We start from the raw sequence: 12,788 nt of genomic DNA, 5'->3' as shown, positions 1-12,788 counted from the left end.
GAATTCTCTTTAGCAAGTTCATCAGTGAAACTTAGAGGAATGTACATTTTAATTTAAATTATCTTCTAATTTAAATCCAAATTATCTTCTCAAAATCTGATTTCTTTGCAGAAGTAGTCAAGGTGTATCTATTTTTTAAATGACCTTATTTTTACCTATTTATATTTTTAGTTTTTCCCAAATATAATTGCTCCTTAAAATTTTAAATCGTAACATAATGGATGCAAAGAATATATAGAAAAGTAATTATATACTAGCCAATTTAGAAATAATTTTTTTATTCTTCTTAACATATCTGCTGTCTAACAGAAATTTCAGTGAGGTAAGAAGTCTTGTAAGATAACCCAACAGGTGCATGTGTTTGAAGTTTGTGCTATTTCCTAGGTCTTAAATATCTATGCTGTTTGGGAGGTGAAAGTTTTGTATATGCATGTATAGGTGTGGTGTTAACAGTGTGTTCATCTGAAGGGTGTATTAATCACATGTTTGGAATGACCAGGTAATGTATTTTTTTTAAATCACCTATCTTTACATATTAACTGGTTTTGAGAAAGAAACTGTAGTCTTGTGTTGGTTTCTTTTCTCAAATTCAAAAATGTAATTCTGTAGTCCTTATTTCTACAGGTTAAAATAAAATCTAGATTTTGGAACTAAGAAACTGAAGTACTTTCTTTTAAATTATTTAAGATAGTTAAATTCTGTGCTTTTAAGGAAAACTACGGTAGTATTCTGCTTTCTTAGTTTAGCTAGTGAGGTGTATGACGGTGCTAACATCTCTTATTTTTAAGCATGTGAAATTACTTGTCTGGTACTTTCACCATAAGCATCTTTGCCATAAGCACCTTTACTGTAAACATCTTTGCCACAGACATTTTCACCACATAACTAATTGGCTATAAGTCAACTTTGCTGTGAAAAATAAAATAACTGGTTGACAGTTTGATTTCAACTGGTTGAACTGCATTAGTGTTTCCTGTAGTTATCTATGTAATTGATAGCTTTATTGATCAGACAGGTGACAGTGATTTGCCCCAGGAGTTGGTTTCTTATTTTGAAACACACCACATTGGAGGAGAGTCTGAGGGCCTCAGAGGCATAGAGTTGAACCCACATTTCCCGTAGAACTTTGAAACATCTGTCAATAGACATGGGACACTGTGCCAAGAATGAACAACAGTGTGGATGGCTTTCCCAACGCAGTACAAAGCTCAGAAGCAAGTAGTGTTTGGAAATGGACATCTCTTTTAACAAAGGAAGAAATTTTAGCAAAACAGTGTAATGCCAGATGAGGAGACCAATCAATAAGCAAAAACAAAAGCAGTGTGTAAAATACTGTGAACGAAAGACTTAGAAGACAAGTGTTTAGGTACAGCCCACAAAATAAAATCAGTTATTTGTGAATTATTGCCATGAATTTATACATATTTTGAATGTATTAAAAATTTTATATTTTGCAATGAAGTCTTTTTAATTTTATTTTTTATGTTTGTGTCTTTTTTAATGTCTCTCTTTTATTTATTTATTTTATCTTTTTATGACAGAATTGCCTTATAACCAGTTAGTTATGTGGTGAAAATGTTTGTGGCAAAAATGCTTGAGGGAAAGATGTCTGTGGCAAAGGTGCTAATGGCAAAAGTCCTCAGAACCTTAAATTAATGCTATAATACAAATTGTAATAGTTTGAAGCTATTTGGTTATGTTTGTTCTCTTACACATTGTTTGCAAAAAAAATCAAGCCAATTTTAAAATTTTCAGGATCGACTTGTGGAACAATGGAAACCTGGTCCAAGATGTTTTCCTCGGTGAAATTAAGGTTCCTGTGAACGTATTAAGAAATGATGCCTCTCATCAAGCCTGGTAAGAAGACAGATACTGTAGTGAACTACATAGTAGGTCAACCCCTTTCATGCACTATTTGTGCAAATAAATGGTTCTTTTAAGTATATTTTAAGTTTGGAATGGATAAGCCCAAAGTCATTAACACTGATGTGGCCATTAATTTATTGTTGCAGAAATACAATTATTTTTGTTTTATGACTTGCCCTCTGGTACTGAGATAAAAGAACTGAATTGTCTAGAATATTTTCCTGTTCAAAAACTTAATCTTAACTCTGAAGAAAAAATGTAGAACATTTCAAACATTACATAAGAGTTGCTCTTGTGAGAGAAAGTTTGATCACAGATCAACATCTGTAGTTCAAAAACTTTATTAACAGGCATGGGAATTGCGAATGTTTGAAAGCAAAGGGTTTATTGTAGAGATTCTGCTGTTATGGAATCTCACCAGTGATTTTTCTTCCCCAAACCCTATTGAAATGTACTGTGAATGGCTCTGGTGTTATTTTCTTAACGTCTGGGATCTAGATGTTGAGCTCATTCAGTTAATGAGCTTTTCAGGGGTTCTGGTGGCTCAGTATTGGCTACAGTATTAAACCTTTTCTTGACTTCTTATAACGACATTAAATTCATGTTAATGTTCAGACATTAAACTAATGTTAGTTTCCTTAGCAAAATCAGTGTGAAACTATTGCTTTTTTTCCTGTCTACAGCACATAAAAGCAGGTATGTCCTCTCCCCTCCAGTAGGTTGCCCAGTAGCCCTCATGCTAAACTTGGGTTTCAACTGAGTATAAAACAACATGCCTTCTCATTTGCCTTGTAAGGCCCCCTTTTAGTGCTCAGCTTCAGTTGCCTGGAAGAGGACTTGAAACCAAGTGTTCCGATGTTTCTTACTGTGGGCAGCAGTCTCATTTGTCTGCAGGATCCTGCCTCTCCTGAGTGCCTGCCATCAGGCATTCTTCACTTTGGTCTGTGTAGTCTCAAAATTTTTATTTTATTTTTTTACCTTTTGCTAATGCAGATCTAAGATTAGTCTTTATGGTGGCATTTTATATGTTGTAACTTCCAAAACGTGTCCATAGATGGGGCAGGGTGTGGGGGGAGGAAACTTGGGCATTTTTTTAATTAACATTTGAGGCTTGTCATTCCCTCCTGCCGAATTTCTACCATCTTATATAAAGTTAGCATACATTTTTTAAATGAAAATTTCTGAACTCAGTTCATTGCCTTTAAAGTGATACGCCATGCGTGCCAAGTTACTTCATTTGTGTCTGACTCTGTGCAACCCTGTGGACTGTAGCCCACCAGGCTCTTCTGTCCATGGGCTTCTCCAGGCAAAAATACTAGAGTGGGTTCCCATGCCCTCCTCCAGGGGATCTCCTGACCTAGAGATCCTGTGGCTCCTGCATTGCAGACTTAACCACTGAGCCACCGAGGAAGTCCATAGCATGCTACTTGGTACAAAATAACATGTAAGTTGTTGTGCCTCCCAAGGCTTCTCCAAGTGAACTTGAAATGTGCCATTATAGCCTGTATTTTAAATAAGATGTCTCCAAACAGGCCCTCCAAGTTTGGCAACAGTTTGTCGAACTACCAAGTCAGGATGTATGAGCACTAACAGAAATTAATTTTATTCCTGTAGATTTATTTTTGGCCAGTATATGTTAAAGGTAACATGCCAGAAGTATGTGTTAAAATTTATGCAGCATGAAATAGAAACATCCTGCTCATTCATTTACACTTCCCTATACGTGAGGAAATATAAAAATGTGAATGCAATTTCCTTTTAAGTCAGATTAAAACACATTCTCCTTTGTCAGTTGTAGAACTGCAGTGTCCCCTTGTGGGGTTGTTAATAACTAAATGAAAACTCAAGAAAAGCTTTGTCTTCAGGATTTCAAGTGTATTTTTTCTAATCTCAATAGTAGAAAAGAGAATAATTATCAGTAATATAATTCTGTTGTTTGAGAAGTATTCGTTTGCTTTCCCTTTCCACATTATTTCTATTTAGCATTTACTATTAGAGTCTTTTCCTGAAAACTGATTTTTTTTTTCAAAAAATATTTATTATTTTTATCTATTTGGCTGTGCTGGATCTTGGTTGTGGCATGTGGGATCTAGTTCTCTGACCAAGTATGGAACCCAGGCCCCTGGCATTGGGAACATGGAGTCTTAGCCACTGGACCACCAGGCATGTCCCCTGAAAACTGATCTTTTGTGGTTTCAATTTTGTTCTCAAATTATGACATGATTCAGTTACTTTCCCTTTCCTTTGTTAACTAGTCAGTTCCTTAGTGACAGTGTGTATTCTTTATTCTGAAACTTCTGTTAAAGTGTTAGGATTAGCTCGTTAGTGTCGCTGTTAGCTAGTTTTAACTTTCACATATGTAAACAACAGAACTCATTCAGATGGTTCACAGTTCAGAAGATAAAAGTCTTACCTCCTGCCCCTGTCCCGTAGCTAACCTCTTCCGAGGCACCCCATGTTTTGAGTTCCTGGAAATATTTTATGTAAATACAGGCAAATCCATCTTCCCTCTTCTTTACATGAATGGACACATATTGTATCATGTTCTATACCTTTTTTTCAGTTAGCATTACGTATTTGTCGACTTTTTATAGTGGTTAAAAGTATGGACTCTAGAATCAGACTACTGTGGTTCAAATCCCATCTCTGTCATTAACTACCTGGGTGATCCCTGACAAGGTATTCCACCTGAATGCCTTTATTTTCTTTGGCTATGGAATGGGGGTGGTACACTTAATACCTGCCTCCCAACATTAGAGGATGAATTGGTTTCACGTAAAATAAGTGCTGTGACCATGGGTATCTCTCACACTCAGCATAGTTACTGCTGCTGTCATCACCATTATTCTGCATCAGTACCTACAGAATTTCATCTTTTTTTTTTTCCTTTGGTACCAGTACTCCATTGGTGTGGAATGGTATAAATGAAGAGAACCTTAGTGCTAATATAGTTCTGTCTTATTTTACCAGTAACCTGGTGTCAGAGAACTTATTTTTTTTTCATAATTTTTATTTTTACTTTATTTTACTTTACAATACTGTATTGGTTTTGCCATACATTGACATGAATCCGCCATGGGTATACATGAGTTCCCAATCCTGAACCCTCCTCTCACCTCCCACCCCATATCATCTCTCTGGATCATCCCCATGCACCAGCCCCAAGCGTCCTATATCCTGCTTTGAACACAGACTGGCAATTCGTTTCTTACATGGTAGTATACATGTTTCAGTGCCATTCTCCCAAATCATCCCACCCTTTCCCTCTCCCTCAGAGTCCAAAAGTCCGTTCTATACATCTGTGTCTCTTTTGCTGTCTCTAATGCAGGGTTATCATTACCATCTTTCTAAATTCCATATATATGTGTTAGTATACTGTATTGGTGTTTTTCTTTCTGGCTTACTTCACTCTGTATAATTGGCTCCAGTTTCATCCATCTCATTAGAACTGATTCAAATGTATTCTTTTTAGTGGCTGAGTAATACTCCATTGTGTATATGTACCACAGCTTTCTTATCCATTCATCTGCTGATGGACATCTAGGCTGCTTCCATGTCCTGGCTATTATAAACAGTGCTGCGATGAACATTGAGGTACATGTGTCTCTTTCAATTCTGGTTTCCTCGTTGTGTATGCCGAGCAGTGGGATTGCTGGGTTATATGGCAGTTCTATTTGCAATTTTTTAAGGAATCTCCACACTGTTCTCCATAGTGGCTGTACTAGTTTGCATTCCCACCAGCAGTGTAAGAGGGTTCCCTTTTCTCCACGCCCTCTCCAGCATTTATTGCTTGCAGACTTTTGGATCGCAGCCATTCTGACTAGTGTGAAATGGTACCTCATTGTGGTTTTGATTTGCATTTCGTCAGAGACCTTTGTGTGATTGTACATATTGGTACAATCATTTCCTCCTAGATGATCCAAAATGAACGTTAAGAAAATTGATGCAAAGATCTTTTCATGTTATAATTTTTTAATTTTGAAAGTAAAATTCGAATAGAAATAAAGCACATGATTGGAAGTCTTTTTTTTCAACATAAGCACTTTATACAAATTTAAAACTGGATTAATATTTACTTAAGATGAATTGGTTTTCTAGTTTGCTAGTTTTGCCGCCTGTCTTTGGTAAAAATCCATTGATAGTGATTATCTTTCTGGAACCAGAAGTGACATTCACGTATTGGAAAAGCTGCCTCTGAACAGTTATTTTCCAGCTTAGGCAGCATTATTCACAAATAATGGTAGTCTTTGTCTACATACCTCAATTTTAATTATACAGACCTTGTTAAAACTTTCAAACGCTGGTTTTTTTTTTTTCTTTTAAAAGGCTGACTCTTGAGATCATTAGAATTGCTTTTATGCCTAACTATAAATTGAAAAAAAAAAAGTGAGCAACTGAGTGCCCTTTTCAGTTAATAACTTCTTTTTAAATTTCTGTCCCTTATTCTTTCAAACTGAAACAGCTCATTTAAAAACTAAAGAAAAATATACTTGAGATTTTTTTTGTTATCCCTAGACCTTAGACACACCAAATACCCTCAGTGTAACAAATCTTGAGGTTTTTCTCTTTAACTCTCATTCATACAAGATTGATTAATTCACAAGGGATCCTTCAGATGGTTGAAATTGAGCTTTTTGTAACAATATTTTAAAACAATTAACCACATTTACATAATTATATAAATTTTTCATCTTTAGTTATTTAATATATTTTAAGTGGTAACAGTTATATGTATATAAATGTTTTATAAATCACATTTACTCTGTGCAAAGCACTATTCTAAATGCTCTACTTATATAACCTCCTTACGGTTTTTATAAGGATTAATCATTTAGATACTATTTTTACTCCTTATGTAACAGATAAGGAAACAAGCACAGAGAGATTGAGCAGTTTGCCCAAGGTTGCAGAGCTGGAATTTGGACCAAATTCTTTTGACTCCAAAGTTGGTGCTCTTAACTAGTGTGCTATAATAAGTTAGTACTTTTCACCTAAATGCTTTAGAATATGTTTAAGACTCAAAAATATTCTCTGTTTTAAGTTGCCAGCAAATATTTAAGTGTCCCTTTTAATATTATTAAAAAATAAATCGCGTGAGTGATCCCTTCTCATTTGAAAAAAAAAAAAAGATCTTTTCAAGGAATGGGTAGGACAATTTTGTAATTCTGTATTTTGTTCTAGTAGACATGGATGAAATACTTTGTCCATAGGAATTTCCCATTCCTGCCAAAGAAACCCAAGGAGACAAGTTTAAAAAGAGTGTCCGGAGAGAGCCCTTCTGGAGTTCCTGATCACCCTAAAACAGTGTATACATAAAAATCAATAACTGTCATATCACTGCCTGAATCCCTCTGCAAAGAAAGTTCCATGTTAGGACTATAGACCTATTTTGCAGATATTTTGTAGTTTTATGAGAATACCAGAAGGATAAGTTATTCCTTCCCCCAGCAGTTATTCCCCCAGATAGGGAATAATACACTCTGAGGATAATTTCTATAGAACAAACCAAAATAGAGTCTGTAAACCTGATTAAGAGTGTGAGGATACTGTTTAGGGTGGGTAGGACAGTCCCTGGGAGGCAGAAGCAGGTTGTAACTGTAATGTATTTCAGTTCAGTTCAGTTGCTCAGTCGTGTCCGACTCTTTGTGACCCCTTGAATCGCAGCATGCCAGGCCTCCCTGTGCATCACCAACTCCCAGAGTTCACTCAGAGTCGTGTCCATCAAGTCAGTGATGCCATCCAGCCATCTCATCCTCTGTCCATCACCTTCTCCTCCTACCTCCAGTCCCTCCCAGCATCAAAGTCTTCTCCAATGAGTCAGCTTTTCCCATGAGGTGGCTAAAGTACTGGAGTTTCAGCCTTAGCATCATTCCTTCCAAAGAAACCCCGGGTTGATCTCCTTTAGAATGAACTGGTTGGATCTCTTTGCAGTCCAAGGGATCCTCAAGAGTCTTCTCCAACATCACAGTTCAAAAGCATCAATTCTTCGGCGCTCAGCCTTCTTCACAGTCCAACTCTCACATCCATACATGACTACTGGAAAAACCATAGCCTTGACTCGACGAACCTTCGTCGGCAAATTAGTCTCTGCTTTTGAATATGCTATCTAGGTTGGTCATAACTTTTCTTCCAAGGAGTAAGCATCTTTTAATTTCATGGCTGCAGTCACCATCTGCAGTGATTGTGGAGCCCAAAAAATAAAGTCTGACACTGTTTCCACTGTTTCCCCATCTATTTCCCATGTAATACAAGTAATCTTATTCTACTATATATGGAAAACAGGAGTTAGAATAGAAGGGGCAGTTAATCTAGAACAGTAAAAAAGGCAAACATGGGTGAGTACTGCCCATTCAAGCCCAGTCACGGGGTAAGAGCAATCTGTTTTAGAAGCATTGTTCTTTCCTTGGCAAAGTTGTCTTAGCTGAGAGATTCAGTTCAGTTCAGTCGCTCAGTCATGTCCAACTCTTTGCAACCCCATGAATCGCAGCATGCCAGGCCTCCCTGTCCATCATCAACTCCCGGAGTTCACTCAGACCCACGTCCATCAAGTCAGTGATGCCATCTAGCCACCTCATCCTCGGTCGTCCCTTTCTCCTCCTGCCCCCAATCCCTCCCAACATCAGAGTCTTTCCAGTGAGTCAGCTCTTCACATGAGGTGGCCAAAGTACTGGAGTTTCAGCTTCAGCATCGTTCCCTCCAAAGAAATCCCAGGACTGATCTCCTTCAGAATGGACTGGTTGGATCTCTTTGCAGTCCAAGGGACTCTCAAGAGTCTTCTCCAACACCACAGTTCAAAAGCATCAGTTCTTTGGCGCTCAGCCTTCTTCACAGTCCAACTCTCACATCCATACGTGACCACTGGAAAAACCATAGCCTTGACTAGATGGACCTTTGTTGGCAAAGTAATGTCTCTGCTTTTCAATATGCTGTCTAGGTTGGTCATAACTTTCCTTCCAAGGAGTAAGTGTCTTTTAACTTCATGGCTGCAGTCACCATCTGCAGTGATTGTGGAGCCCAACAAAATAAAGCCTGACACTGTTTCCACTGTTTCCCCATCGATTTCCCATGAAGTGATGGGACCAGGTGCCATTCGTTTTCTGAATGTTGAGCTTTAAGCCAACTTTTTCACTCTCCTCTTTCACTTTCATCAAGAGGCTTTTTAGTTTGTCTTCACTTTCTGCCATAAGGGTGGTGTCATCTGCATACCTGAGGTTATTGATATTTCTCCCGGCAATCTTGGTTCCAGCTTGTGCTTCTTCCAGTCCAGCGTTTCTCATGATGTACTCTGCATAGAAGTTAAATAAGCAGGGTGACAATATACAGCCTTGACGTACTCCTTTTCCTATTTGGAACCAGTCTGTTGTTCCATGTCCAGTTCTAACTGTTGCTTCCTGACCTGCATATAGGTTTCTGAAGAGGCAGGTCAGGTGGTCTGATATTTCCATCTCTTTCAGAATTTTCCACAGTTTATTGTGATCCACACATGATTCCATAAATCTCAGTGTTATGCCCCTATAGTCACCACAGCACACCTTCTGATAGATAATTTGGCTTTCCAAATAGCTTGCCAGTAGGTAAAAAAATGTATTGACCAAAGATAAAAAACTATAAGTTAACAGGTAAAAAATATATTAGTTGAAGTGAGAGATTTAGATGAAACACTGTGGAAAATGGTGATAATAGTTAAGCCAGGTGATAAATGCATGGGGTTATGGTGAGGGTGTTGCTTGTTAATAGTTTCACTCTTCTCCCTACTTTTGTGAATTAACATTTCCAAAATATATCAGTCACAATAAGGTACAGGTAGCTTTGCCACTTGAATGCGGTACAGTCTTAGAGTCTTCCCTCTGTATTCGTGGGGGATTGGTTCCAGGAATTGTGTAGTTCAAACCCATGTTGTTTGTTTGTCAGCAGTATTTCTTTCCATAAATTTAGTAATTGGCCTTCTATTTTAAACATACTAGTCTCCGCTCCGTCATTGCGATTCAGATTCACTTCTAGGTCTGCTGATTGAACTAGGTATCTGAATTTGCAGAGCTACAGAACATACTACACTGCCCTGTACACATACATGCTACACCGTGGGAACTGACCAAAGTGATGCCCACGTCAGAGTGATTGGGGATCTGCCACCTAGACTTCCATCAGAGGCACTTCGAGTCGTTTTTGCTGACAGGCTTATTTCCAGTTATTTCCATAGGCAAATTATTTACATCATTATTCTCAAATCAGAGAGTAGAAGTTCTGAAGCTTGGTTTTCTGAAACAGGAATTCCTTTTTTGTGGGTAGTGCTATAATTTCTATATAATTTCTTCTCATATTACCATTCCTTCATTTTTTAAATGTTGCTTGGTTAATTCTCTGTTCTCATTTATCTTTATCATATCCTTCTCAACGCTAGTATTCTGTTAAAACCTCCTCTCCTATTTTTAATCAAGTTAGTGTATTAGGGGAGGACATAAGTGGTAAATGTCAGAAGTAAATATCAGAACTACTGACTTCTTTATAAAAAGCACAATGGAGTATTTCTCAGCCATTAAAAAGAATACATTTGAATCCGTTCTAATGAGATGGATGAAACTGGAGCTGATTATACAGAGTGAAGTAAGCCAGAAAGAAAAACACCAATACAGTATACTAACACATATATATGGAATTTAGAAAGATGGCAATGATGACCCTGTATGTGAGACAGCAAAAGAGACACAGATGTGTAGAACAGACTTTTGGACTCTGAGGGAGAGGGAGAGGGTGGGATGATTTGGGAGAATGGCATTGAAACATGTATAATATCATGTAAGAAATGAATCGCCAGTCTGTGTTCAACACAGGATGCTTGGGGCTGGTGCATGGGGATGATCCAGAGAGATGATATGGGGTGGGAGGTGGGAGCGGGGTTCAGGATTGGGAACTTGTGTACACCTGTGATGAATTCATGTCAATGTATGGCAAAACCAATACAGTATTGTAAAGTAAAATAAAGTAAAAATAAAAATTAAAAAATTAAAAAAAAAATGCATTCTGGCTAATGATTGAAGGAAGAATGATAGAATTATAGTTTTCATTTTGAAACCTGTGCAGATTAATGACTCTTGGCAGTGATCATCAATAATTGGAAATATCACAAAAAGGAGAAAATAATAACATTAGTGCCTCCTGGTGTAACTACACAATACTATCAATGTATTCCTACCAGAATATCAAATCTCAATCAACCAAGCCCCTAGGTATACTCCAGTATCCAATATACTCCAGTGTACAGGAAATAAGAGGAGACAGAAGAATATGTTAAATGATACCATGGGAGATAGAGTTAACATAGTCCCAAGACTGGAAAATTCTATAGATAAATTATCTGATTTCTTAATTGTTTGAATCCATCAGCCAATTACAGTCTGTGAACTTGGATTTGAATAGACTATTAGAAAAACTGTTCAGTAAGTTCAGGAGAATTTGAATACTGAGTGAATAATGGTAAATTTGAGAAGTTTTTAATGTCTATAGTTATATATACCAAAATATTTATAGATGAAATTAGAAAACACCTGTATATTGCTTTAAAATAATAATGAGTAAGTGGGATGGGAGGAGTGAGTAGAGATGTGGCTAAAACAATAATGGCTTTGAACTGATAATCAGTAACATTAGATGACGAGTACATGGAAGTTCAGTATTCTGCTCTTCTTTCTTTTGTATGATTTTTAAATTTCCATGACAAATAGTCTTTAAGTTAGATTTCTGGTTTTGGGCCTACAAATTCATGTGAATCCGATTTTTGCAGCTGAAATTGTTTTCAATATAGTTGCAGTGCTAATCCTTTAATAATATAAAAAACTCTTTATAAACCTTCAACCACTTACTCGTAAAAAATAAGTTCAAATTTTTACAATATAGGATTTACTTTAAAATGAGATCACTTACATTTTCTTATAGTGTGTCTTATCTATTTTAACCAAATGTATCTTTCTTAAATTTAGTTAGTAAAGTGTTATTTTTGATAATACATTGGATTTTCAATCTTTTATAATATTTTTCCTAACCTGCAGGCTAATCAAACTCTTACTCAATCCTTTTGAGATCTTGACTTTTGTATTATCTATTCTTTTTTTGTTTCCTGGATAAAAATCTATATTTAGTTTCCTAGTTCCATTTACAGCCACTACTTAGCCTCTGAAAATTAATACTCTGCTACTTAATGAATTATCCTAACATTAAATACTGACTTTTCTGATTTTTTTTTTATAGCTTAGTTGTTTAATTATCTCTCTAGCTTTGATGTACATTATCATTGCATAGAATTGATTGTATTTTTTCTTTAGGTACTTGCTACAACCAAGAGACAATGGAAACAAGTCATCTAAAACTGATGACCTGGGGTCCCTTCGATTAAATATATGTTATACAGAAGACTATGTGCTTCCTTCAGAGTACTATGGTCCTTTGAAAACACTGCTGCTAAAATCACCAGATGTTCAGGTACTTTAAAAATCTTATGTGTTACTTAATAGTCCTGTGAAAGTTGCTCAGTTGTGTCCAGCTCTTTGTGACCCCGTGGACTATAGGGAAGTCCATGGAATTTTCCAGGCCAGATTACTGGAGTGGGTAGCGTTCCATTCTCCAGGGGATCTTCCCAACCCAGGGAACAAACCCAGGTCTCCCACATTGCAGGCAGATTCTTTCCCAACTGAACCTCTTGTGAAGCCCAATATGAAAAGGCTAAAATAATTCTATAAATGATGAGAAAAAGATTCCAGAGTATCAAATTTTATTAAAACTATATATATGTGAGATAAGAAAGCCGCCTTCAGCGGTCAGTGCAAAGAAATAGAGCAAAACAATAGAGTGGGAAAGATTACAGATCTCTTCAAGAAAATTAGAGATACCAAGGGAACATTTCATGCAAAAATAGGTTCAATAAACGA

The 12,788-nt window shown here is 36.8% G+C and overlaps 1 protein-coding gene across 3 annotated transcripts in view; it reads left to right on the top strand.

Annotated features, from left to right (window-relative positions):
- The window catches only part of RASA2 (RAS p21 protein activator 2), a 124,305-nt gene that overhangs the window by 76,073 nt on the left and 35,444 nt on the right, over positions 1–12,788 (top strand). For all 3 annotated transcript variants that reach the window (XM_069563683.1, XM_069563672.1, XM_069563692.1), the window contains exons 9-10: positions 1,756–1,857; positions 12,186–12,342. In XM_069563683.1, coding sequence (XP_069419784.1) covers positions 1,756–1,857; positions 12,186–12,342 — 259 coding nt within the window. The remainder of the gene's footprint in view (positions 1–1,755; positions 1,858–12,185; positions 12,343–12,788) is intronic.

Source organism: Ovis canadensis, chromosome 1 (genome assembly GCF_042477335.2).
Source record: "Ovis canadensis isolate MfBH-ARS-UI-01 breed Bighorn chromosome 1, ARS-UI_OviCan_v2, whole genome shotgun sequence".
Classification (NCBI taxonomy): domain Eukaryota; kingdom Metazoa; phylum Chordata; class Mammalia; order Artiodactyla; family Bovidae; genus Ovis; species Ovis canadensis.
The sequence above is the reverse complement of the archived record's forward strand: the minus strand, read 5'-3'. Positions and strand labels throughout refer to the sequence as shown.